We start from the raw sequence: 27,630 nt of genomic DNA on the forward strand, positions 1-27,630 counted from the left end.
TTGGAATTACTGGCCAGCAATAGTACTAAAGACAGAAAATAAGGTCACTTAATTACTTCTTTTCCATTTTCTTTATTTTTCTTGCTAGCTAAAATAAATCATCTTCCAGTAATAATACTGTTTTAGAATAATTGAAACATTATCCTGAAAGTTCTTTAAGTGTAATTGTTTATATAGCCTAAGGTTAGAAGTAAGCCTTTTTCAGGGATTTAAGGATAACATTTTAACTTTATAATTGTGATTTAGCCCATTTATGTTAAAACTCAATAATTTATGGAAATTTATTTACAATTAGTACTTATCTATAATAGAAACTTTCTAAGGGGAATAAAATGCCAAGGAAGGAATTTCTTGGATTAAAAATCTCTTTTAAAACACTTGGAAAGAAAACAGGGAAAATCCAATTTGTACACTTTTTTCACTTTATTATTCTCTTGCATAATAAGAAATGTATACAGCTATACAAAAAATATATATAGTATTTTGCTACCTATAATTATGTTACCTAGTTTAATTTTAATTGTGATTTTGCTATAATCAAATAGGAAAGTGATCATTAAAACTATCTCACAAAATTAAAGATAATCATTTAATCCATAATGTGTGGTCAAGTTGAAATTAGAAGGTATCTTTTAAACTGAAAAGTAACTTGAAGATTTTTTGGAGCTCCCTTAAATGATAGCTATTTACAGCAAAATTTTATGTTGTTGATCTTTTAAGTCTTTCAATATGTATTAGCATACAAAAGGCACAAAATAATAATAATGTTACAATAATTTCATAAATATTTTGTGATTATGGAGAAACTGAATTTTGGTACAATCTGTCCTGCATGTGTTTGCTTTCATTTATTTAGTATACCTCTGCTTCACCTTTCTCTAAAATCTCCCTCCAAAATGCTGCTTCCTTGGAAAGTGTTACAAGTAAACCATGTTCTTACAATTGCATTTTTGGAGAAGCATGTGGGTGTTGTTGGATTCACTTGAGTAGAATTTTAATTAGATCCAGTGCATTCACTTTTATTAAAAGAAAGTATACTGATTCCTTTTTAGCATGCTGACCATGCTTTATTCTGACAGAGAGGCCCTTTTTAATCTGTTCTTAACTTCTCATCATTTGTCTTTCCCAAATAGTCATGTCACTTTTCTAACTTTCAAATGTTTGCTAATAATTCTTTATGCCCAAACCTAAACTATTATTGTGGCATTCAAGGCCATTTCAAATCTGTTATTAATTTTCATTCCAGCCTAATCCATCATCCCATTCTTCCTGTGCACCATGAACAGCTGCCCATGCACACCGTCCTGGCACACCAGATTATTCATCATTTCCCATGCCATTATTTTTACACTTTGTGTGTTTTCTTGGAGTTGTTCTCTCTACCTGGAATATTCTTCTCCCTATTTCTGCCATCCTTTCATTCCAGGACCTCTGGAAGGTGAAATTCTGGGTTTTTTAAAATCCAGTTTAGAAGACATCTCTGTGATAGCTTTCTTTCCTCCTTTTCTTCTTTTTCTGTTCTCCTGTAATACTTAAGCTGTGATTCACTGTTCTTACTGAACCTGAATAATACAATTAATTGTATTTCTACTCCTCTGCTACCTTCTGAGCTCCTTGATGACCATTTTTTCAGTTTTATTAAATGAAATGGTGTATCATAGTGCTTAAGAGCACAGATTCTAAAAATCCTCTGCACCCAATTTTCCCCTCTAACCACTGTCCTATGTTGGTTCTTTCCTTTATAGCAAAATTCCTTGAAAGTGCTGCCAATTTCTTTCCCATTTCCCTTAAACATGTTGCAGTAAGATTTTATTTCCATCACTCCAGCAAACCACCCTTTTCTGGAACATGAATGACCCTATGTTGTTAAATTGCGTGATCCATTCTCAGTCCTCTTCTTACTTTGCCTGCCATTAGTATTGCACCCAATTTTCCACTCTTTATTGAAACACTTCTTTCTCTCATATTCTAGGGAAAGACTCAGAATATACTCACCTTTCACTCTTGTTGTTTTTCCAGTTTTCTTGCTGATTTCTCATTTTCAAACCTCTAATTGTTGAGGTGGCTTTTTTTTTCTGTCTATACCTACTACATACCTTATTTCATCCCATCTGGTGGCTTTAAGTATCATCTATACTGGTGAATCCCAAATTCACCTGTTAATGACGATCGTATTCTTCCAGGTACTCAGACCAGAAATCTTTAAGACATCCTTGACTCTTCTTTCTCACTGCCTAGGTTCAATCTTTCAGCAACTTTATAACCTCTCCCTTCAGAATATATGTAATTTTTTTTCACTTTTCACCGTCCTCAGGACCATCACTCTGGTCCAAGCCATCATCATCTTTCACCCAGATTATTTTAATAATTTCCTAGTTGGTCTCTCTCTTCTACTTTTGCTCACTATAGCCTATTCTTTACACAATAGCTAGAGTGATACCATTGATATTTTTAAGTGGGCTCCTGCTCACAATCTTCCAGTGGCTTCTGTTTACCTCAGAAGTAAAGCTAATGTTTTTCCTGTGATCTGCAAAGCCTTATGTCATCTGGCTCCTCATTTTTTCTCTGACCTCATTGCTACTCTTCCTTTTGTTCATGTCTGTGCCAGATACGCTAATTTCCTTAAAGTTCGTTGAAAATACCAGAAACACTTCTCTACTCAGGGCCTTTAATTATGCCACATTCTCTGCCTGGAATTCTTCCACAGATAGTCTCTTGGTTAGCTCAGTCTCTTTCTTCAGGTCTTTTATTCAAAATTATTATCTTTGAGATATCCACTATTTACCATCACTCCTCTCTAACCTTTCATATCTGCTTTCTCTCCTCTATCACCAGGTTTTCATCAGCTCTTACTATCTAATATATTAATAGTACATGTTTTATTTATTTGTGTTGTTGATCAGCTCCCATCTCAAATGATTTTTTGTTTCCTTTCGTTCACTTCAAGTAATAGAACCAAAGAACCTGACTCCAGAGTATTTTAGAAAAGCTTTTGAAAGAGGATAAATCAGACTTTGATTATTCTGTAACTGTTCTCCAGATTGTTGTCCTAAAGTGCAATGATTCTGTGAAAATACCTGGGAAGAAAAGAATTTCTTAAAAGTGAATGCTTCATGCAGTATCCTCCTCTTTAAGACTTAAGTGCGTATTTATATTTTAAAGACTCCTAATAGTTTGGTGAGAGACAGCAGCGTGTCACCATTAAGAACATAAGCACAGGAGCTCTACTGCCTGGTTTCTAATCCCAGTATCCCCACTGCATCATATCACTGTGGTCGTGGGCATATTATTTTATATTTTTTTGCCTAAGTTTTCCCATCTGTAAATTGGGGTTAATAGCAGTACCTACCTCAAAAGGGTGTTTTGAAAATGAAGCTAAAATCTAAAAAGTACTTACAACAATGCCTGGAACATACTGATTGATTTTTATTATTATTAGAAGAAATCTCTTTACCTCTGTTGAAACCATGCTTACTTGTTCATACAATCTTTCTTCTCTGAACTGTGTATAGACAATTAAACACTGTTTTGTGGAGCCCACTCTGAAAAACACAGGAAAATCATGAAAATAATTATTCTGATTTTTAGGGTCTCATTTGGGATTTAAGTGATTATTTGCCTATCAACTCCAAAGGAAATGACAATAACAAAATAAATATTTTGTCATAATTTTCTTCAATATCACAAATATTGATAGGGAACTATAAAATATTTTCAAGAATTCTTCTGAAATATTAATATGTTTAAATGTTAATATTTTCTTTTAACTACAGTAAACAGTTTATCTTAGGAACACAGTGTGACATCTTTTCTCTTTGGTGAATGGTTTTTGCTCTCCTTTTATTATTTTCTATCATGTCTGTTTAATGACAGAAGTTTCTGTGCCCATAAGGCTCTATGTGTTAAAAATTTCTTCTAGACTGAGCTATTGTTACATTAATACTTCTACATGGAGGCAACATAAAGAAATTATAAGTTTTTATTTTAAATTATTAAATATGAAGAGTAAAACATTATTGGACCAAAATGCCATAAATGATACTCTCAAGAAACTGTAAAGATTTTTGTGAATTTTCTTTTATAGCGCATTCTCTTATAAATAAGACTGCCATTCCTGAAAAATATAACACACCCCATATTCCTTTTGTGAATAATCCTATTCTGCCCTTTTATTTTCTGTTTAAAGATTCTTTGGCCTACCTCTTTTTCTTCTATTGCTTAACTAATACAATTGCAGTATTTAGCCAGGTGCAGTGGCTCATGCCTTTAGTCTCAGCTACTCAGAAGGCCGAAGCAGGAGAATCACTTGAGCCAATGAGTTTGAGGCTGCAGTGAGCTATGATCATGCCACTGCATGCCTGCCTGGCCAACAGAGCAGGACCCTGTTTCTAAATTACATGAATGAATAAATAATTTTTAATCACAATATTTATCCTTAAAACCATAGACCCTTCTAAATACTAATGAATATTTCCCTTTCCTTGCACCTACAAAAGAGCAATTACATTCTACATCATAAACTCACTTTGCAGATATTATTTTTAAGATTACTTTATGAAATACCAAGCCTTCTAGAAATTGGTCTCATATCATGCAAAAGTAACCTTTAACTTTCAAAGGTTCTAAAGTCTGATTCGTTATACTTAATAGTGGTAATAATACTATACCTGATATTTCTGTTTTCTGAAAAAGTCCCTTTTTTCTTGAGCCATGCACTGTATATTGAATATTTTATTTTATCCTCAGCCTTATGAGATAGATTTAACACCACCATTCTACTGATGATCAAGAAGAGGCAAAGAGGTTGTATAAGGATAGAGTGCAGATTCAAGCTTGTTTCAGTCTTTAGTTCAAAACCTATACCAACCACTACACTATCGTGCATATACAACATTTAAATAAATGTTTTTTAAAATGAATGAATAAGCAACCTAATTAACATGTATAACATTTGGAAATCATAAACATACTTCCTGGTCCTAATTGCTGATGAGTTTGGGCAATAAGTCTAGCAATAAATGACTCGGGAAGAACAAATCCCTTCCTATGAAGTCTATTCCCTCATATAATTTTTTAATTGTTAGAATTATTTAGTATCCCATAGGTTCACTAAAACACTAAAATTCTGTTTCCTTAATTATAGCAGGAGGGTCTGCATAGCTTTTCTGTAAGAATATGTACACACACTTTGGTGTGGTGTCATGGAATCTGTTTTGCTGTTTACCTGTAACACAGAGGTGGCCATTCCTCATCTGCAGTTTAACAGTATTGAGTATGAATCCTATTCAAGTAGTATGCTGGAAGTAATACTGACTAGTAGTTAATATCCCAGATTATGAAGTCAGATGTTGGAAAGTTTACTTAACCTCTGTCTACTTTAAAATCTTTAAAATGGGGATAATAATGGGACCTACCACATGGGGTTGTTGTGTGGATTAAGTGAGTAAATGCAGCAAAGGACATAAGAATTACTGGTACATAGTAAACAAAATTAATACTAGCTGTTATTTGTATTGTTAACTTTGCACTTTCTGTTACATATTTCTTCAGTAGCTCTCTATTTTAAATTACACTTATTTGTACAACTAAGCCTGCCTATATCTATTATACTTGAATACAATAGATAGACCTGTTTATTATATTAATGCATTTTTCTCTTATTGTGTAACTAGATGTATTTGTTTCTGCTAGCTGAGAGATTATTTATTTAATTCATTTATGGAGATCCTGCTGTGTGAGGTACTATGCTAGGTTCTGGGGATATTGTTATGAGCAAGACAGCTGTGTTCCAGCTGATTAAAGTAGTAGTCTCAAACATATTTTTATGCTTCACACCTCTGTCAAGAAACATTTCTGAGCATGTGTGCAAAAATGAATATTTATTTATAAGTGGTATACATGTCTCTCCACTAGCATATTATATAGATTTTACAGTAAACTCAGAAATTGAAATTTAAAAGAGACAAAATAGAAATAAAAAATCTAATATTCTCTTTCCCTTTGGATGTGTTCACCCACTTTGGAGAATTCACTGGCTTAAAATATCAAGGGGGAGACGATCAGAGAAACAAAGAGAGTATGTGAAGGAAAAGTTCTCTGTGTTAGGAGCCCAACTTCTGGAGGGCCAGAAAAGGCTTAACTAAGGAAACAATATTTGAGATAGGATCTGAAAGGAGGAGTTTGGTGTTTCCAAAGCAGAGGGATTGAGAGTATAGTGTTCTGGGAATAGTGTTTGTAGCTAAAAGCATGGTGTGTTCAAGAAACTAAGAGAATGCCAGTGTTGTTGAGGAGGCAGTGTTATAAAGAGATGAAGCAACATGATCACATCATCAACTTTCTAGTTCTAGTTGAGTAATTTTTTTCCTGTTATTGCTAAAAACAGGTCTGAAATAATACAGATTAACAAAGGACTTAAAGAAAAAGTCTTATATAGCAAATCACTGCTTAACACACTAAAAGCAATCTTATAATAACCATACTGTGATACTTTGCTACAGTAAAAAGTAGTGTATTTTGAAAGGGAAAACTAAAACAAGGCCAAATTAAAATTGAAAATGTGTCTCTTATTTTCAAGTAGTCTGAAGGACAACACCCTGGAAACAAACCAATACCACCTATACTTACACTATATTCTCTCTTACACTTAGAATGTTTAATACTTATTTAGGAACATTTTACTCAGGGTCTTTTAACAGTATAATAAAAGCAAAATCTAGATTATAATACCAGTAATTATAAAAGCAATATTAATGAAAGTAACAACAACAGCTTACATCATGGCTCAGTTCTGAGCACCTTATATGTGTTAACGAAATTTAATCCTCATAGTGACTCTATGAAGTAAATGCTATTGATATCCCATTTTAATGAACAAGAAACTCATAGATGATAGAGCCAGTCTGACTGGAAGCCACCCTCTTATGTACTATTCTATGCTTTTTCTCAAGAGCTACTCCATAAGACGGTGAAGAATGGTATAAAATTGGAGCCAGAATAACTGGCTTATGGGAAAAACTTAAGTGCTTCTCCTTTTGGATTAAAAAAAAAAAATCAAAGCTTAACTTTTTTAAGCTGAGCAGCAGGAATTTAATATTAAATGGCATATTTTCCTGGCTACACAGTGAAATCAATTATTTTGTGATACATAAGATATATATCTATTATATGGTATCTGTTACACCTAAGATGTATAGGATCTGAGAATGATGTGTATGTGTAGGATCCTGTATGTGCAGGATCTGAGAATGATACAGAAACCTACAAAAATATATTTTCTGCCTTCTGGAACCTATACCTATTCAAGTGACTATTAAATCAAGGCAGTGATAAATAACAAACAAATGGAAGAATCGTAGGGGCTATAGAAATTCAAAATTAGAAAAGATTATTATTAGTCATGTTACCAAAAAGAACATGTACATTTACACTTTATCATAAAGGAAGACTTCAGTTCAACTAAGATGTAGAAGAGATTGGGGAACTGTGTAATCCATTAAGAGGAAACTGCATGAGCAAATGTACCAAGGCAGAAATGTGGAAGACAGTCTGAAACAATTAGTAGACTGATCTAAGGAGAAAAAACTAAATACTGGAATGTAATGGGATATGCGGTTGAGAAATGTGATTATAGTGGGCCCTGATGGTTTAAGGAGTTTCAAATTTATCCCAATAAATGGGAGAGGTATTGAAAGCTTTTGGAGCAGAAAAGTGACAAAATAAAAAGGCTCTTAGAAAATAACATGTAGGAAGAGGTGAAGAAGAGAGACTTCAGTTTTAGAGGTCTTATTTAGGAAATAGTTGGAATAATCAGGACATGATGTAATAAAAAGTGGAATTGAGATGCCGTCTTGAAATTGAGCTGAAGAAATATGTTTTGAATATATTTTAAAGGAAGAATTGATAGAACATTATGTCTAATTAATCAGAGGTGCTAATATTTATATTGCCAAGAGTAAATGAGGCTTCATTCCTTGTTTTTGATAATTCCTAGTTAATTTTTTTATCCTCTTGATTTTTACATTACACCTAAATTGTAACCAAAGTTGTGAGATGTGGTACTCTAGCATTGTATTGTTTAAATTCAAAACCATCCCATGCTACTTTGTGTACATTATTAATAAGAATTTGCAGGGCATAAATGAGATCAAGTCAGATCCATCTCATTATATGGGGCTTGATCAATGGCTGGAATTGAAGAAGTTCTCTTTGCATAGCTGTTGAATTATTGCCTCTACTAACAGGTGTTGTCATGAGATGTGCATTGTAATATTGAGCCAGTAAATCTCAAATGTGTTTCATAGCACAATGGAAACTTTTGAAAGACCAATAGTTCCTTTTAAAAATGAGGCTTTTTAATACTGTGTTTAAAACTTCCTTCTCACAGCCTTCACTGCTATATGTTATGAGAATTGTCAGAAGCAGATCCTGAATACATTATAACATGTAACTTTAAAATGTCCTCAAAAGTATTACTATATTTTGATCACATTTGGATCTTGTGCTATATCCACAGAAAATATTTAAAAATATTTCATGATTGAAATTAAAACCATCTAAAATTTACATTGGAAAAACTAAAAATTTATTCAATTTTGTTTTACAGTGATCGACATGTTGGTAAAATTTATTCCAAATGTTCTTCTTTTCTGGATTATGTCAGACGATCTCTAAAGAAGCTTGGATTAGATGAGTCCAAGGTCAGTATATGATGACTCATTATTTTCAGAAAAGACAGAAGAACTTCTATTTTGTAATGAATTGAGAGAATACAAAATAGTTTCCCTTCTAATTTTCTCTCATTTGTGAAAAGGTCCAAATTATATTGAAACAAGACCTCCATCATCTTATTTCCAGTTTATCCTTCTTGTCATTGTAGAAAGTTTACTGTCATGTATCTCCAGAGTTTCCCTCTTTTAGTTTGAGTTAAAAATGTGCCAATTTACAAATCAAAATACAGTTAAAAAGCAGGACAACAGTACAAGTGAGAAATAGAAGTAAAGCAAGAGAGAATGGTTTTAATTTTGAAATGCATCTATTTACAGCTTATATAACTAAAATTAAAAATCTTAAATTCAAAAGCCTTCAAATAGGAGAATCTTGAAAAGTTGTAATATCATAGGAGGCCCAAGTTAGTAATTGATAACATATTACTGAAAGCAGAAAGGTAAACTTGTTGACTGATAGTAATAAATATTCTACCACTGAGGGGAAAAAAAACAGCTTTCAACATTCAGACGAGCTATTAACTAAAATATTAAATGAACTTGGATTACTCTGGTATTTTGAATTGAGTATAAATTGAAACGAAGAATAGAGTATGTGGTCAAAGGAATGAAATAGATTTCTTGAAAATGTTACAAGGACATAATAATGTTATATCAAAGCTAAAGGGTATTATTATTTATTATATCAATTATTCATTTAGTCCCCAGTTGCTTTATTACTCAAAGCAATTGAACTGGGACTAGTCAGTTTCCTCCCCTTTAAAATAGCTATAAGAAAGCCATAGGATTTAGGAAGGATTAAATTAGGTAATATACATAAAGCTCTTAACGCAGTGTATATAGTAAATGCTAACTATATGATACTCCTTTTAATCATCGTAATCCCTTTATATGTACTATGAGTAACAACACAATCAACATGATGCTTATAAATATTTTTATTTAGTCACTAAAATGAAGACTCTCCTAGTTTTTGCATAAATGAAGGAGAATAGACAAGGTTACACTAATTAATTTATTTCTGGGTTATTTTCTAAGTTATTTTAAAAAAATGTTTTTCATTCACCTGACTGATCTTCCTTCCAATTAGTCTTACCTAGTGCAAACCTTTAGTGCATATCTCATTTCATGTCTTGCATTTAATATCAAGAACACAAACCTAAGCATTATTGACACAAATTAAGAGCTACAGTTTTACTTAAACTTAATAAATTTAAAAATTTATTATCATTCCTTCTGGCTTTGTTTTCCCAGTTTGTCTTTAATAATAACCACAGCAAATGTTTCTTAATATATTTATTACTATATAACTAATAAGATACTAAGAATAGTTAATATTTACCAAACACTTACTCTGTGATAGATATTATGCTATGGACATCACAAACATTACCTTATTTACTTTGCACAAAAACATTTACAGTGGATAGCTTCCAGTCCAGCATATAAAAGCTTGGAAACTGCCACTCAGTCTTAGCAAGTAAAAGCTAAAAACAACAGAAAAATCCACAGATCTTATGAGAAGTGAGGTCACAGGGCAAACTGCTACCTCCCAAACTGGAAAGACAGGCAAATACAGAGATTTACAACTTACAGGAGCAGAAACCGCCACAGAAACCTGTGCCAGAGTAGGAAAAGCTGAACTGTATTTAAATTGTTGGAGGCTCAGTGTGGACAACTTTGGGAATTAAAAAATACAGAGAGAACCACTCATAAGAGACCACCCACACCTTTGTGAGTTTTACCTTAATGAGCTCAACCTGGTTTTAGAGAATAGTGGAGAAAAAAAATCCCCTCCTTCCATCAAGGGGAGGAAAAACTAAACATTTTTTAAATACGCCAGAGCATTCTACTCTTCTGAATACTTTCTTATGAATAGTTTCTCAGAAGAAACATAATCAGAACTTAACCTGCTAGTGTTTTGTCAGAGCCTAACTCACCTGAGGGAAGGAAAATACCTAGGTCCAGCCAAATCTAACTTTCCATGGGGGAGAAAGAAAATATCCAACTCCAGCCTACTCTAGCCATCCTGTGCCACCCAAGAAAGGGTAAAAATACGGAGAAGCACTGATAAAGTTTGTAGTACAGAGACACAGGCTCACTAAAAGACTGAGACATAATTATAGGACTACAAACCATTGAAAATCATTTCCCCTCCCCTCACACCTTGCCATCATATCACTAAGGGCTTATTTACAGCAGTTACTTTTACCCACTATTCTATATCTCGCTATCGAGAAAATTACAAAGCATACTAGAAGGCAAAAAACACAGATTGAAGAGACAGAGCAAGCATCAGAACCAAATTCAGATATGGCAAAAATGTTAGAATTATCAGACCAGGAATTTAAAACAATAATGAGTAATATACTAAAAGTTCTAATGGACAAGGTAGATAGCCTGCAAGAACAAACTGAAAATGTAAGGAAAGAGATTGAAATTTTTAAAAAGAGCTAAAAGGAAATGCTAAAGATCAAAAATACTGTCACAGTAGCCAGCATGGTGGCTCACACCTGTAATCCCAACACTTTGGATGGCCAAGACAGGAGAATTATTTGAGCCCAGGAGTTTGAGACTAGCCTGAGCAACATGGTAAGATTCCATCTCAGCAAAAAATTCAGAAATTAGATAGTGTGGTGATATGCACCTCTAGTCCCAGCTACTTGGGTAGCTGAGGCAGGTGGATTGCTTGAGCCCAGGAGTTTGAGGCTGCCGTGAGCTGTGCTTGTGCCACTGCACTTCAGCCTGGATGACAGAGCAAGACTCTGTCTCCAAGAAAAGAAAAACAAACAAAAATACTAGTATAGAAATGAAGAATGTTTTTGATGGGCTTATTATTAGGCTGAACACAGATGAGGAAAGAATCTGTGAACTTGAGGATCTATCAATAGAAAACTTGAAAACTAAAAAGCAAAAAGCCCATATGTTTCAAGCTTAGGAAGATCAGTTACATGCAAAATGAAATCATACCTAAAAGTAATAAACATACTGAGTCACCTTTGCTCTATTTATTCCAGAAGATCACAGTGATACTAATCTTTGGATAACTTCCTCTATCAACCTGAGAATATCAGGAATACTTCAGCCTCCTTGCCAATGGCTTTGTCTTCCTTGACTTTTTTGACAGGATCTGCTGATGGCTTCACCTTCACATCCACTTACTTTAGTTCTTAAGCCAATTATGTCCTAGCCAAGAACCTTCAGTCCCACCATCAAGTGGTGAGAACTACCTCAGTTGTTAACCCATCTTCTTATCACATATGATGTGGGGAGGGTCTCTGAACAACTGTGTCTGTAATCCACTCATCCAACCCACACTCTAAAAGTTACAGTATATGGTCTACCTTTGCTTATCTAGACCCCCCTTATATAGATTTACTGTAAAAAACAAATTGAATAAATAAATACATGGAGAAGAGACAAATGTCCTATGGAAAAGAGTTCCAAGTAATTTATATAGATATTTCCTCCTCAAGGAGATAGAGCAAAACTCCCCATTCTTTAAGTGTGGCCTGTGCATAGTGACTTTTTTCCAAGAGCGTAGTATGTGAATGGCAGAAAAAGAGGAACTTTCCAGTGAAGAACCTGACAAACAGAATCTCAGCCAAGTAATCAAGCTCAACATGAACAGTGATAATTCATGTTGCTAGTATGTACTCTTGTTATAAGGTGAGGAATATGTACTTTATTCCTATGATAGTTCTTTCAAAAGCCTATCCCCACTCTATTTATGAGAAAAATATCTGACAAATCCCAATGGAGAAACATTCTACAAAATACCTGATCAGTACTTCTCAAAACTGCCAAGGTCTGCAAATCAAGACAAGTTTGAGAAACTGTCAAAGCCAAGACGACTAATTGCAGTGTGGGTTCCCTGGATGGGATTCTAGACTGGAAAAGGACATTAAATAAAAACTAAAGAAATTTGAATATAATGTGGACTTTAGTTAATAATGTATCAATACTGGTTCACTAATTATAACAAATACACCATATTGTAGGCCGGGCGCAGTAGCTCACACCTGTAATCCCAGCACTTTGGGAGGCCAAGGCGGGCGGATCACAAGGTCAGGAGATGGAGACCATCCTGGCTAACACAGTGAAACCCCATCTCTACTAAAACTACAAAAAATTAGCCGGGCATGGTGGCAGGCGCCTGTGGTCCCAGCTACTCAGGAGGCTGAGGCAGGAGAATGGCATGAACCCGGGAGGCAGAGTTTGCAGTGAGCCAAGATCGTGCCACTGCACTCCAGCCTGGGCGACAGAGCAAGACTCCGTCTCCAAAAAAAAAAAAAAAAAAAAAAAAAAAAAAAAAAAAATATATATATATATATATATATATATACACACACCATATTGTAAAATGTTAACAGAAGAAAAGAGTATACAGTATATGGAAATTCTCTGTCCTATTTTCAAAATTTCTATAATACAAAACTGTTATAAAATATATTTCTTTTTTAGAAACAACATGAGATAATTAACGTTTACCAAACCTTTGCTTTGTGCCAGGCACTGTGCTAAAAGCTTTGTTTATATTATCTCATTGAATACTAAGGATGGCCTTATGAAATAAGTGATATTATTATTGTTTTATAGATGAGGAAATTGAGACATAAGTTAAGTGGATTTCTGTAGCCCAAAATCTAGGAAACTGGGGAAGAAGAATTCTGATCCAGGCTGTCTAACTCTAGAACTCATGCTTCTGTTTGTCGTACTTATATAACTTATTAACAGACATGGAGCACAAGAATGCTTATTTGGCATTTTTCCAAAACTAGCAATCATCAGGCAAACAATAAACCTATGAGAAAAAAATAAAGAGAAAATTCATGCTTGTCAACAGACAAAATAGATGTAATTCTAAAACAGATTAAGAAATTAAAGTTTGAAATAAAGGCAAAAAAAAAAAAAATCAAGGAATGATGAATCTTACTAAAGAGTTAAAGATTTGCTGGTATCCAGGACTTTAACTCATGAAAGTCTGGATGATGGGACAAAACTGACCAAATGTATGAAACATTTTGGGTACTAAGATGTATGCGTTCTAACGCATAGAATAGATTAGAGTTAAAATCACTGTCAACAAACTACAAGCACCTGAGCATGATTTCTTATATATTGTCTCCCACTCTAGTTTCTCTTTAGGACTGCATATCTTCCTGTAGATGACTCAGAGCCCACTAAGTAGGCCCTACTAGGGCCTTACTGCACAGCTTAATTCATGCTAGTTCCTTTTTCTAGAGACTAGGAGTTGAGCAGTATGGAGCAGTGGCATTCATAACCAGTACTTTCAGCTGCCATTCAGTGTGCACTCTCAATTTATAAGTTTGCATGTCTGTTCTTGCCTAAGGATGATCTGTACCAGGCAATGCTTCCATTCCAATGCCTTCCTTTTATCATCAGGAAGTTGAAGAGGCTCTCACTGGCTTTAACACTCAGTAATGATGTCTATGATACAAGACCATGAATATACATTCATGAGACCATGAATATACAGTGCTATAGACTGCTAGAACTTAATTCTCTTATCTAGCTATAATTTTGTATTCTTTAACAAATATTTCCCTATTCCCCACTTCACCCTACCCTTCTAAGCCTCTGGAATCCTCTGTACTATATTTTATTTCTATGAAATTAATGTTTTTTCCAGCTTCTGCATATGTGAGAACATACCATATTTAATGTTCTGATCCTGGCTTATTTCACTTATCATAATGTATATACATAAATATACATGTCTATAACATGAGACCATGAATATACTTCTGACATCTATCTTTAAGGTGTATATATACAGCTTAAATGAGATACTCTCTTCATTTTAAAATTTTCTTAAAATCTCTGTGATCTAATGAGACTAATTTTTAACCATTTAATTTAAAAAGTTTATCATGAAAGCAGTCTTCAAGCACTGAATTTTTCACTGAAAAATACAGTCGTTCTTTGCTATCCTCAGGGGATTGGTTCCAGGACTCCCATGGATATCCAAATCTGTGGATGCTCCAGTCTCTAGTGTCATAGTGTTTGTATAGAACCTATGCATATCCTCCTGTATACTTTAGATAATCTCTAGACTACATATAATACCTAATACAGTGTAAATGCTATGTAAGTAGTTGTTGTACTGTATTTTTTTTTTTATTTTTTAAATGGACACATAATAATTGTACATATTTATGATATACATAGTGATGTTGCAATATATATTATGTATAGTGATTAGACCAGGGTTATTAGCATATCCATCATCTCAAACATTTATCATTCCTTTATGTTGGGGACATTCAGGATCCTCCTTCTAGCTATTTGAAACTATATAGTATATTATTGTTAACTATAGTCATCCTGCAATGCTATAGACCACTAACTGGAACTTAATCCTCTTATCTAGCCATAATTTTATATTCTTTAACAAATCACTGTCTATAATGCACTTCCCCCTACCCTTCCAAGCCTCTGGGATCCTCTGTACTACATTTTACTTCTAGGAGATTAACTTTTTTTTTTCCAGCTTCTTCATCTGAGTGAGAATATACTATGTTTTTAACGTTCTGATCCTGGCTTATTTCACTTAACCTAATGATCTACAGTTCTACACATGTTGCCAGGAATGAAGGATTTCATTATTATTTATGGCCAAATCATATTCCATTGTTTATACATACCACATTTTCTTTGTCTCTGTTAATCTGTTGATGGACACCAAGGTTGGTTCAATATCTTGGCTATTATAGATAGTGCTAAAGTAAACATAGGGATGCAGATAGCTCTTTGATATATTGATTTCTTTTCCTTTGAGTAAATGCCAAGTAGTGGGATTGCTGGATCATATGATAGTTCCATTTATAGTTCTTTCTGGAACCTCTATCCTCTTCTCCATAGTGGCTATACTAGTTTACATTCTCACCAACAGTCTATAGGAGTTCCTTTTTCTCTGCATCCTTGCCAACATTTATTTTTTATCTTTTTTCATAATAGCCATTCTAACTGGGTGAGATGATACCTCATTGTGGTTCTGATTTGTATTTCCCTAATGATTAGTGATGTTGAGCATTTTTTTTCTATATTTTCTGGCCATTTGTATGTCTTCTTTTGAGAAATATCAGTGCAGATTATTTGCCTATTTTTTCCTTGGATGTTTGGGTTTGTTGTTGTTGTTGTTCTTGTTTTGCTGTTGAGATATTTGAGTTCCTTGTATATTCTCGATATTAATTCCCAGTTGGATGAAGAGTTTACAAATATTTTCTTCTACTCTGTAGATTGTCTTGTTCACTCTGATGATTGTTTTGTTTGCTCTGCAGAAGCTTTTTTAGTTTGATATAATCCTCTTTGCTTATTTTTGCTTTAGTTGCCGGTGCTTTTGAGGTCTTACTCAAAAATATTTTCCCAGAGCAATATCCTGAAGCATTTCCCCTATGTTTTCTCCTAGTAGTTTTGTTGTTTTGAGTTTTATATTTAGGTCTTGGATCCATTTTGAGTTGATTTTTGTATAGGATGAGAGGTGAGGTGTCTAGTTTAATTCCTCAGCATATGGATATTCAGTTTTCCCAGCAACATTTATGGAAGTGATTATTCTTTCCCCAGTGTATATTCTTGACATCTTTATCAAAAATTAGTTGACTGCAGACACATGGATTTATTTCTGGGTTCTCTGTTCTATTGCATTTGTCTGTGTTTCTGTTTTTATGCCAGTATCATGTTGTTTTGGTTACTACAGCTTTGTAGAATATTTTGAAGTCTAGTAGTATGATGCTTCCAGCTTTGTTCTTTTGGTTCAAGATTGCTTTGGCTATTCTGGATCTTTTGTAACTCCATACAAATTTTAAGATTTTTTTTTCTAATTCTGTGTAGAACGTCATTGGTATTTTGATAGGGATTGCATTGAACCTGTACATTGCTTTGGGTAGTATGGTCATTTTAATATTATTAATGCTTTGGATCCATGAGCATGGGATGTTTCTTCATTTGTTTCTATCCACTTCAGTTTCTTCAGTGTTTTGTAGTTTTTCTTGTAGAGGTCTTTTACCTCCTTGGTTAAATTTATTCGTATATATTTTATATCCTTTATAGCTATTGTAAATGGAATTGACTTCTTGATTTTTTAATCTAGTTCACTTTGTATAGAAATGCAATAATTTTTGTATGTTGATTTTATGTTCTGCAATTTTACTAAATATGTTTATTAGTTCTAAGACTTTTTTTGGTAGAATCTTTAGGTTTTTCTATATGTAAGATCATGTCATCTGGAAAGAGGGATAATTTTACCTTCTCCTTTCCAATTTGGATGTCCTTTATTTCTTTCTCTTGCCTAATTGTTCTGATTAGAACTTCCTGTACTGTGTTGCATGAGAGTGGTAAGACTGGGCATCTTTGTCTTGCTAAAGTTCTTAGAGGAAAAGCTTTCAGTTTTACCCCTTTCAGTATGATGTTAGCTATGGAATTGTCATATATGGCCTTTATTATGTTGAGGTATGTTTCTTCCATGTCTAGGTTGTTGAAAGTTTTTATCATGAAGGGATGTTGAATTTTATCAAATGCTTTTTCTACATCTATTGAGATAATATTATAGTTTTTATCCTTCATTCTGTTGATGTGATGTCTCATTTATTGCTTTGTGTATGTTGAAGCAGCCATGCATTCCTGAGATATAGCTCACTTTCATAGTGTGTTATCTTTGATATTCTGTTGGATTCAGTTTGCTAGTATTTTGTTGATAATTTTTGTGTGTAATGTTTGTCAGAAGTATTGGCCTGTAGTTTTATGTTTTTGTTGTTGTGTCCTTATCTGCTTTTGGTTTCAGCGTTATGCTGACCTCGTATAATGAGTTAGTAAGAATTCCCTACACTTTAATTTTTTGCAATAGTTTCAAATGAATTGGTATTCATTCTTTTTTAAACTTTAGTAGAACTCATCTATGAAGCCATCGGTCCTGGAACTTCCTTTGTTGGAAGACTTTTAATCACTGATTCAAACTTGTTACTTGTTATTGGTCTATTCAGGTTTTCTATTTCTTCCTGGTTCAATCCTGGTAGGTTGTATGTGTCTAAGAACTTGTCTATTTGCACTGCATTTTCTAATTTTTTGGTGTATAGCTGTTCATAGTAGCTTCTAATGAGTCTTTATATTCTGTGGTATCTGTTGTGATGTCTATATTTTTGTTTTGGATCTTCTTTATTTGATTTCTTCTTGCCTGTTTTTTTTTTACTTTGTTTCACTAAATGTAGATTTTGTTTATCTTTTCAAAAAAACAATTTTTTGTTTTGTTCTCTTTTTAATTCTCAGTTGCATTTATTTCTGCTCTGATCTTAATTTTTTTCCTTCTACTAATTTCGGATTTGGCTTGTTCTTGCCTTTCTAATTACTTGAGATGTATCATTAGGTTCTTTATTTGAAATCTTTCTAGATTTTTGATGTAGTTAGTTATTGCTGTAAACTTACCCCTTAATACTGCTTTTGGTGTCTTCAGTAGGTTTTGGTATGTTATGTTTCTGTTTTCCATTGTTTCAAGGAATTTTTTAACTTCATTCTTAGTTTTTTTTTTTTCTTTTTTTCACCCATTGGTCATTCAGGAGCATGTTTTTAAATTTCCATGTATAGGTTTGAATTTTCCTCTTGTTATTGATGTTTAGTTGTATTCCATTGTGGTCAGATAAGATATTTGGTATGATTTTGATTTTTTAAAATTTTTGAGACTTTTTTGTGTCCTAAGGTATGGTTAATCCTGGTGAATATTCCATGTACTGATGAAAAGAATGTGTATTCTGCAGCTGCTGGGTGAAATGTTTTATAAATGTCTGTTCTGTTAGTTTGATCTAATGTGCAGTTTAAATCTAATGTGTTTTTTCTGTTGATTATCTGTCTAGATGATCTGTCCAATGCGGAGAGTGAGGTGAAGTCCCCAACTATTACTGGATTGAGGTCCATCTGTCTCTTTAGATCTAATAATATTTGCATTATATATCTAGGTACACCAGTATAAGGTGCATCTGTATTTAAAATTGTCATATTCTTTTGCTAAAGTATTCCCTTTATTATTATGTAGTTTCTCTCTTTATAGCTATTGGCTTGAATTCTATTTTGCCCAATCTACTCCTGCTCAATTTTTCCGTTAGCATAGAATACCTTTTATTTTATTTTATTTTATTTTATTTTATTTTATTTTATTTTATTTTATTTTATTTTGAGATGGAGTCTCAAAGTCTGGAGAGCCATGGCATGATCTTGGCTCCCAAAGTGCTGAGATAACAGGCGTGGGCTACCACATCTGGCCAGAATATCTTTTTGTAATCCCATCACTTTAAGCCTATGAGTGTGTTTTCAGGTGAGGTAAGTTTCCTAGAGGCAGCATATAGTTGGGTCTTTAAAAAAAAAAAAATCCATTCTGCCAGTTCATATGTTTAAAGTGGAGAATGTAGTCCATTTACATTCAGGGTTATTATTGACAGGTGAATACTTACTTCTGGCATTTTAAAAATTGTTTTCTGGTTGTTTTTTAAATCTTTTTTTGTCTTGCTTACCTCTTATTTATTTTTATGATTGGGTGGTTTTCTGCAATGATAAAGTTTGATTCCTTTCTCTTTTGTGTATCACCCTTACCAGTGAGTTTTATAGTTTTCATGCTTTGATAATGGTGATTGTTATTTTTTCACTTCCAGATGTAAGACTCATTTGAGTACTTTTAAAGGCCAGTCTAAGGGCGATGAATTCTCTTAGTTTTTACTTATCTGTGATCTGTGAAATATTTTCTTTCATCTTCATTTCTGAAAGACGGCTTTTCTGGGTATCATTATCTTGGCTGGCAGTTTTTTTGTTTTATATTTCAATGTTTTGAATATATCATGCCATTCTTTCCTGTCCTATAAGCTTTCTGCTGAAAAAATCCACTGTTCGTCTAATTGAAATTCCCTTATATGTGGCTTGATGCTTTTCTCTTGATGATTTTAGAATTCTTTATTTGTTCTTGACTTACAGTAGTTTGACTTTAATATGCCTTGGATAGAACCTGTTTGGGTTTAATCTATTTGGGGTCTTTGAGCTTCCTGGACATGGATGTTCATTTTTCTTCCAAGACTTGGGAAGTTTTCAACTATTATTTAATTAAGTATGTTTTCTATACCTTTTTCCTTCTCTTTTCCTTCTGGAATACCCATAATGCAAATATTTGCTTGGTGGTCTTAAGGGTGTCCCAGAAAGCCTATAGGCTTTTTTTTTTTTTTTCGTTTTTATAAATTTGTTTTTGTCTGTCTGTATTATTTCAGAAGACCTGTCTTCTGGTTCAGAAATTTTTTCTTCTCGAAGTCCTTTCCTACACCAGCATTCTCAAAGTCTGTATGATTTTTCTAACCTAGTGTGTCAACTAAAATTAAGATCTTTGCTAAATTTTTAAAAATAACCCAGCAAAAAACAAGTACTGTTCCAGTCCACTAATAATCTCCCTATAATCTCTTTAAATTTGTAAGTTGGTCAAATCTACCAAAAAGATTGGCCAACTGGAAAAATTTGATTTTCAAATATACTTCTAAGTATTCTTATGAAAAAGATGTAACAAGGAGATAAAGAATGGAATTCTGGGAGAAAGTTGTCTTTATTTACAAAGACCTTTGGAGGAAGGGTCAGCTAAGGACAAGGAGGCATGAGGAGGCACTCTAAAGAAGAAGCTGGAAAACTGCCTCCTAAATAACTCACCCCATAATGCATCCTCAAGGGATCATCTTAAGCCTCATCCTACTTGTGGCAGATACTGTAGTTTTTTTAGGTACAAGTGAGTAGAGCAATAGGTTAGCCTGTCATGCTACCTTGCATCTGTGATGGAGAGGTGTCATCTATGTGCTGGGGCTGAAGGATGTGCCCTATATTTGGATCCTCAGATGAAATTGTCTGGATTAGTAGATCCCATGTCACCTTTTAGAAGCAAATGTGTTAACGGGAATTACGTACCTTTTGAAAGGGAATGCCTTCTTAACTATAGAAAATGCAACCGAAACTGACAGTGGCTTGTATTGTTGCTATGTTGTGCACAGGGGGTGGTTCAGTGACATGAAAATCACCCTGTCATTGGAGATTAAACCAGCCAGGAACACGAGTATTCCCATGTCATCTGGAGTCTCTAACCTCTGCTTCTCCAATGCCATCACCCCTGCAGAGCCATGAACCAGCAGTTACTTCACCTTCTCCAACTCAGCCAATAGAAACCTAGATTACAACAACAGAAACCCAGATTACAACATTACAACATTACAAACGAGGACAAAACCCACCAACCCCATTGTACTCTTACACAACACATGGGAATGGCACCATGACACAATCTTCAAATTGCCTTTGACATAACAATCAAACTCATGTCCCCAGCACAAAATCCACAGATCGCCACCATCACTAAGGGGATGTCTATGGAAATCTGTATTTCTGCCTGGTGTTTCTCACTTTTTTGGGTGTCAACATTAACATAAAGTATTTCTACATCATCTGCAAGATGCTGCAACTGCATGTGGTTCTGTTGAGAGACCTTCTGTATTAGTCTGTTCTCACACTGCTATAAAGAACTGCCCGAGACTGGGTAATTTATAAAGGAAAGAGGTTTAATTGACTCACAGTTCCTTAGGGCTGGGGAGTCTTCAGGAAAATTACGATCCATTGCAGAAGGGGAAACAAACACATCCTTCTTCACACCCCAATAGGAAGGAGAAGAATGAGAGGTGAGCAAAGAGGTGAGCCCTTTATAAAACCATCAGATCTCATGAGAACTTACTATCATGAAAATAGCATGGGGGAAACTGCCCCCATGATTCAATTACCTCCCACCAGGTCCCTCCCAGGACACGTGGGGATTATGGGGACTGCAATTCAAGATGAGATTTGGGTGGGGACACAGCCAAACCATATCACCTTCTAATTGGAGCTTTGCAGAGTGCAGGTGAAAGACAAGTGCAAGCAGAAGATGATATCTATATTATTGAGGTTAATCTTTATGTCATGGATTAAAATGGTGCACTTTGAGGTTTTATGCCCATCACTGTAGAAGACAGTGACCAGATACTACCATGTCAGACATACTTTAAACTCCAGGATTATTTTTCTATGTCACTTTCATCTAACATTTCAAGATGTCAATGGTATTGGGTAGAGTGAGTCTCTAGCTCAAAACTCTGTGTAGTCAGCCTCATTGTTAATATAGTTCTCATTTTTTATGCTAAAACTGACTCAATCCTTCTGATCATTGCAGAGTTCCCTCTCCAACATGAACACTTTAGAATTGTATGTTCTCTTTAGACTCCACAAATCTTGTGTCCATCAAAGAGACTAATCACTGACAATGTAGGAAATGACTTCTATCTTGGCCACCAAAGATGCTGAGAAGACAGAAATAGGACTTAAAAATCAAATCTGATTTGAGACTTTATTTGAAAGAAATTCATGATTATTTCTTATTTCTATATTATAACTCCAAATGTTACATTTCTTAGGTTCCTCCAAGGGTTCCCAATGAACCCAGGTTTTTATTTCATCCATGGAAATAAAATAGGAGTTAGTCTCATTTGACTGTAACAGGTGTATTTGCTTTCTCATGGCTCTGGAAATATGATGCATTCAGTACTTGATCCCTGGATCAGGGTAGCTATTTTACCAGTCAAAAGAAGTGAGTATGGACCAAGTAGAAACTAGGTGGAGAAAATCATTTGCCATGTGATTAAACACTTTTATGCTGTTTCTACTATGTTTGTGCCACAATACTAGGCACTACAGTAAACAACCAGCAGGCTCTCTCAACTAATTTTTACAGGGCAGAAATGAAGAAGACAGGGCAGAAATGAAAGGGAAAAGAGGAAAGAATAGGAAAAAAAAAGGCTTTCTGCCTTAGAAAAGTTACATTGCAAGTATTATAGTGTTTGAAACTGTCACTAGTTTCAACCCAAATTCTAAACTTGTAAATGCCTTCAAACCACTTATATATTTAAAATTGTTTCAGAAAGTTGAAGGGTCTTTTTCATATCTAATGAATTATGGTGTTATTTTTCACAATTCAATTGTGAGGCTTATTGTAAAGATACCTTCAGTTACCAGTATAATTGTTGAGAAATATAGATTTGCGAGGGCTAGGTTTGTCAGAAGAGAAACATTTCTACATGAACAGTTAAAGCTGGGCATTAATTTCTATTTCAATTTGAGTAAACCCTGAATAATTCATGCTTGGGGTTTAGAGGTGCTCCCATCATAATGGTCTAGGAGGACAAGATGCTTGCTTTCAAAGTGAACATTTTCAACACTGTTCTGCAGAGGTCTAAGAAACTAATAGATCCTTTGAATGAAGGTCCTATGGGAAAATAAAATTGTGACTCATGGTATTTCACATTTCCTAAATGAGACCAGCCTGATCTGGCCTAAATATTTTTTTCATACTACAGTGTTTTCTTAAATTGATGCAACATGCATAAACCTGGGAATTTGAAATTAAAGCTCAGATTTGTAGCTTCTCTGAAAAGACTTGGCTAGATTAGACTGCATTCCTGTGTGGTCAGGGCCCCACTAGATGGGGCCACATTCTCTAGCCCTGCCTCCTCATTTTTGTTACCTGCCTGGTGCCTACAGGGCTTTCAGTTTATGGCACCTGCCCTATTCTCTATACCTTTCCTGGATATTTATTATGCATGGTAAAGCCTCTGGGAATATGGTTGGCTTTGTTTAACACAGCATTGCCCAAATTTGTTTGAACACATGAGCACAGTGACTAGTAGCATTCTGTGAAACAGAATATATAGAGACTTAGGGTACTAAACAGGATTAAGAATAGGGTGAGAGTTCTAATCCTAACTCTTAGCAGTAATATTAGGGCACATTGTTCTTTATGTCTAAATCTTTTTCATCTATTAGATATAATCATTTCCATACCAACTATGTCATATGATGGTAACTCCAATAAAATGTTACTTGTGAAAACCATTATAGATTCTGAAGCAGTTTGGAGAACTTATTTAAAAATACTATAGAAATGCAAAGTGTTTTCTCAGTAGATTTCATAATAATAGCAGATCTAGCATTAGTTCTCAGTAAATAATTTCAATGGTGTTATATTCATAAGTCTCTTGGGTATCTTTTTAATAGTTTATTTTTGAAAAAGTTGATGAGAAATTTTCCTGCCCTCTTACACTGTAAAAAATTGTCAATAACTGAGAGAGAGAATAGATAAGAGGGAGAAAGGGATAGAATTTACTTAATATGAATTTTTTCTATAAATATATTAATCTTATAGATTGCATTGAGTTTTGTTTTTTGTTTTTGATTCTTTGAGACGCAGTTGAGATTCCATTACCTACAATCTGTCTTGGGACATTGGGACATTGATGTAATTAAGACTGTATATTTAAACTTAAGAAGTTTTTCACATCTTTAAGAAGTAGCAGAGCCAATTGTTCACTTATGTCTATAAAGATGAAATAATTTTGTGAGTACATAAAAGTGTGAGAAACTCTTAGTGGTTGTCTAGGTTCATTTGTATGTGCACTCATCAATAACATTTTTTTGGTTTTTTCGTTTTGAAAAAAAATTCTTGGGCCTGGCGCAGTGGCTCATGCCTGTAATCCCAGCACTTTGGGAGGCCAAGGCAGGCAGATCACGAGGTCAGGAGATCGAGCCCATCCTGGCTAACACGGTGAAACCCCATCTCTACTAAAAATACAAAAAATTAGCCAGGCGTGGTGGCGGGTGCCTGTAGTCCCAGCTACTTGGGAGGCTGAGGAAGGAGAATGGCTTGAACCTGGGAGGCGGAGTTTGCAGTGAGCCGAGATCCTGCCACTGCACTCCAGCCTGGGCAATAGAGTGAGACTCCGTCTCGAAAAAAAATTATTCTGCTTGGTCTATTCTGTTATTGAAGCTCTCAATTGTATTTTTTATTTCATTCCTTGAATTCTTCAGCTGTAGGATTTCAATTTGGTTCTTTTTTGTATCTATCTCTTTAATTTCTCATTCTGGATTTCATTGACTTATCTATTTGTACTGAGTTTTCTTAAGATTATTATTTTTGAATTATTTTCTCTGGCATTTTGTGTCTTTCCTTATAGTTTGGTTCCACTACTAGAGGATTACTGTGTTCCTTCGGAGGTATCATGTTTCCTTGCTTTTTCATGTTTGATGTGTCCCTACATTGGTTTCTATGCACTCAGTGGAAAAGTCACATCATCCAATTTTATGGAGTAGGTTTCGTAAGTAAAGGCTTACTCATATGAATGAGTTTTGGGATATTAGTTGGGTGGGGTACATTTGCTGTGGTCCTAGGTGGATGCAGTAGTGTAGTGTCCACATAGATTCTTCAGATGCAGTCCATGCTAGTGGCATTTGTGAGTGTCTCAGTGGCCTAGGCTGAGAGAGTTGTGGATAGTGGTGGGGCAGCTTTGCTAGGGGTGGCCTCACTGTGCTGTTTCTCAGGTTGAGGGTGCATGCCTGCATATCATGGGTCAGCCAGCTTGGAGCTGGCATTGGGGTTATGGGGAGTTACTCTGGCTGGGAGTACATATACACAGTTGCTTAGCCAGCCTGGGGTGTGGCTGCCAAGAGCTGCCCACAGGGATGTTTCTCAAGGCTTGGAACAGGAGCGCAAGGCTCTTCAGCTGACCTAGGGCATGTCGGCCAGGCCTCTCCAGGGGAGGGCTGCTTCTCAAGCCTGGGATGTAGGCACACAGCTACTTGGCTGGCTTGGAGGCTTGTATACTGGGGATGGTCCCCAGAGCTATTTCTCAGGCCTGTGTCATAGGCCCACAGCTGCTCAGTCAGCCTGGGTGATCGCCCTCCAGGGGCAGCCTGTAGGGCTGTTTTTCTCAAACCCTGATTGAGTGCATTGGGCCTTTGGGTAGCTCAGCGGGTGCAGCACCACAGGGCTGTTTGTACATCGTTGGTTGTGGGTGTATACTTCACCTGGCCTCAGAGCATGTCAGTTGTTTGGAGGCTTCATGGCCTCTCGCCCTCAGGAGAGGGCACGCAGCAATTTTGCCAGTTCAAGGGTAGGTTTACACTAGACAGGACTGCCAGACTGCTTTTGTGTCTGGAAGTGTGTTGGTTTCTCTGCTGTGTAGGACCAGAGTGACAGCCAATCCTGGACCCAGGCCCCATGCAGCTTAGGTTGTGGCAGTCAGCCACCCATATGGGCTTGGTGGAATGAAGATAGAACCCCAGTGGTGTAGAGGTAGTGTTACTGACTTTCAGAGCAGGGTGCACTCCTGATGTTACTCTGGTCTTAAGATGGCTCTGTGCTGTAGAAGCTTGGCATACAAGGCTAGGTGGGAGTGGGGAGTGCGCGCATTGTTCTCCTAATCTGGGACAATGCAGCTGTGAGGGTTCCTGGAAGCTCTCCAAACTGGGCTCACCATTTATGAGGACTATGACATTCTCTTGTAGAAAGGATGGTAAGTGTTTGTGGTAGCAATGGGGGCTGGTAGCGTTCTTCTGCTTACTTTTTCCCTGTAACAGGAAGTTTCTGCTGCTTTGGGGCAGATCTCATCCAATCAGAGAAGATGGAGTTACAGAGGCTAGGTGTCTCCAAGCTGCCCACCTGGACTTCTAATCACCACAGGTGCATCTGCACTTCCCTGCTGCACTCCAGTGCTCTCTGTTCAACACTCCAATCAAATCTCATCTGTATATTCATTGCCTTGTCTCTTTCTTGTATGGGGGAACTGGCATCAGGCATCTGTAGTCAGTCATCTTGCTAATGTCACTTTGCGTTGTTATTTTTTTTTTCCAGGTGTTTCTGATCTGCAGATGATTAAGTCTGTGGGTACAGAACCTGCAGTTAGAGAAGGCCAGCTGTATACTTCTTATGCGCTTGTAAGAACAAGGACATTTTTAGTTTGATTTGGTTTGGTTTTTTTTACACACAGGTTTGCATATGGTTTCACTGTTTGGAGTTCTCCCTTGGCTTTTTTGCATCAAACATACTTACAATGCATAGTCTATGATATCCAGTTTTGGATCTCTTAAAACAACAAACTTTTTTTTTAATTTTACAGTAAAAAGGTGTTCTCACCTTTTCTTTCCAGAATATACTCAAAAGCAACAAACAGAATGAGAAAGAGAAACAAAACTCTCTTTGACAATATCAGAAGGAATTTGAAATCTTAAACTATGTATATTACAAAGTATAATGAAGGTAAAAGAGGGATGCAGAAAGATGCCAAGAGGAAATGCCCACGGTTACAGATCTCAGACAAAATCAACAGAACATAGTTCTCTAAAGTGTCATATCCTGAGGAACAAAATCAACAGTCTCTAGTTTGAAACAAATACAACTGGTGACCAGCATGGTGCTTCCCAATTTGGCACAACAGAAAAAAAGAAAATGGAGCACCCAAGAAATCATATTGAAGAAATACGTTTTCAGGGAGCAAGATAGGAAAGATTATGAGTTCTGAGTTATCTTACAACTGCTGATCTTCAGATGGTAAAGGAGAGAACTAAAGGCTGTAATTCAACACACGCAATTTTGTGAGTTGAGAGTTTCTGCTGCCTTGAAGTTCAGGCCTGGATTTAGTCCAATATATTCTTCTACAAAAGTTTGCTCCAGCAGGGACTCATTTGATTCAAAAAATGGCAAACTTTTAAAAAGGATGGGGAGTGTGTAATCTGCATGGGTTCTGTACAAAGTGGGAGAGTTTTTCTGGAAGGCTTCACAAGAAATTGAATGAGACAGAGCCTTACTTTCCACTACCCTTTATAGTTTTTTAAATTCAGAAGAAATTTAGTGCTATTGTGAAAAAAAAAAGGACTTTGAAAAAATAATAAATTTATTTAAACATTTGCAGATAAATCTGAGTACAAGTCTTTTCAAATTTTTACTCATTTTATCCAGCCTTTCATTTGTTCTGACCACATTTAATTGACAGCAATTTCTTTTGGTGACTCTGCTTTATCAGGC

The 27,630-nt window shown here is 35.3% G+C and overlaps 1 protein-coding gene across 8 annotated transcripts in view; it reads left to right on the forward strand.

The window, feature by feature from the left end:
- The window catches only part of METTL25 (methyltransferase like 25), a 117,768-nt gene that overhangs the window by 86,638 nt on the left and 3,500 nt on the right, over positions 1–27,630 (forward strand). For 5 of the 8 annotated variants that reach the window (XM_016922599.4, NM_001279831.1, XM_009425787.5 and 2 more), the window contains 1 exon segment: positions 8,603–8,696. The exons of 2 other annotated variants lie outside the window; for them this stretch is intronic. In XM_016922599.4, the coding sequence (XP_016778088.4) occupies positions 8,603–8,696 (94 nt within the window). 8 annotated transcript variants of the gene reach the window in all.

Source organism: Pan troglodytes, chromosome 10 (genome assembly GCF_028858775.2).
Source record: "Pan troglodytes isolate AG18354 chromosome 10, NHGRI_mPanTro3-v2.0_pri, whole genome shotgun sequence".
In the NCBI taxonomy this organism is placed as follows: Eukaryota; Metazoa; Chordata; class Mammalia; order Primates; family Hominidae; genus Pan; species Pan troglodytes.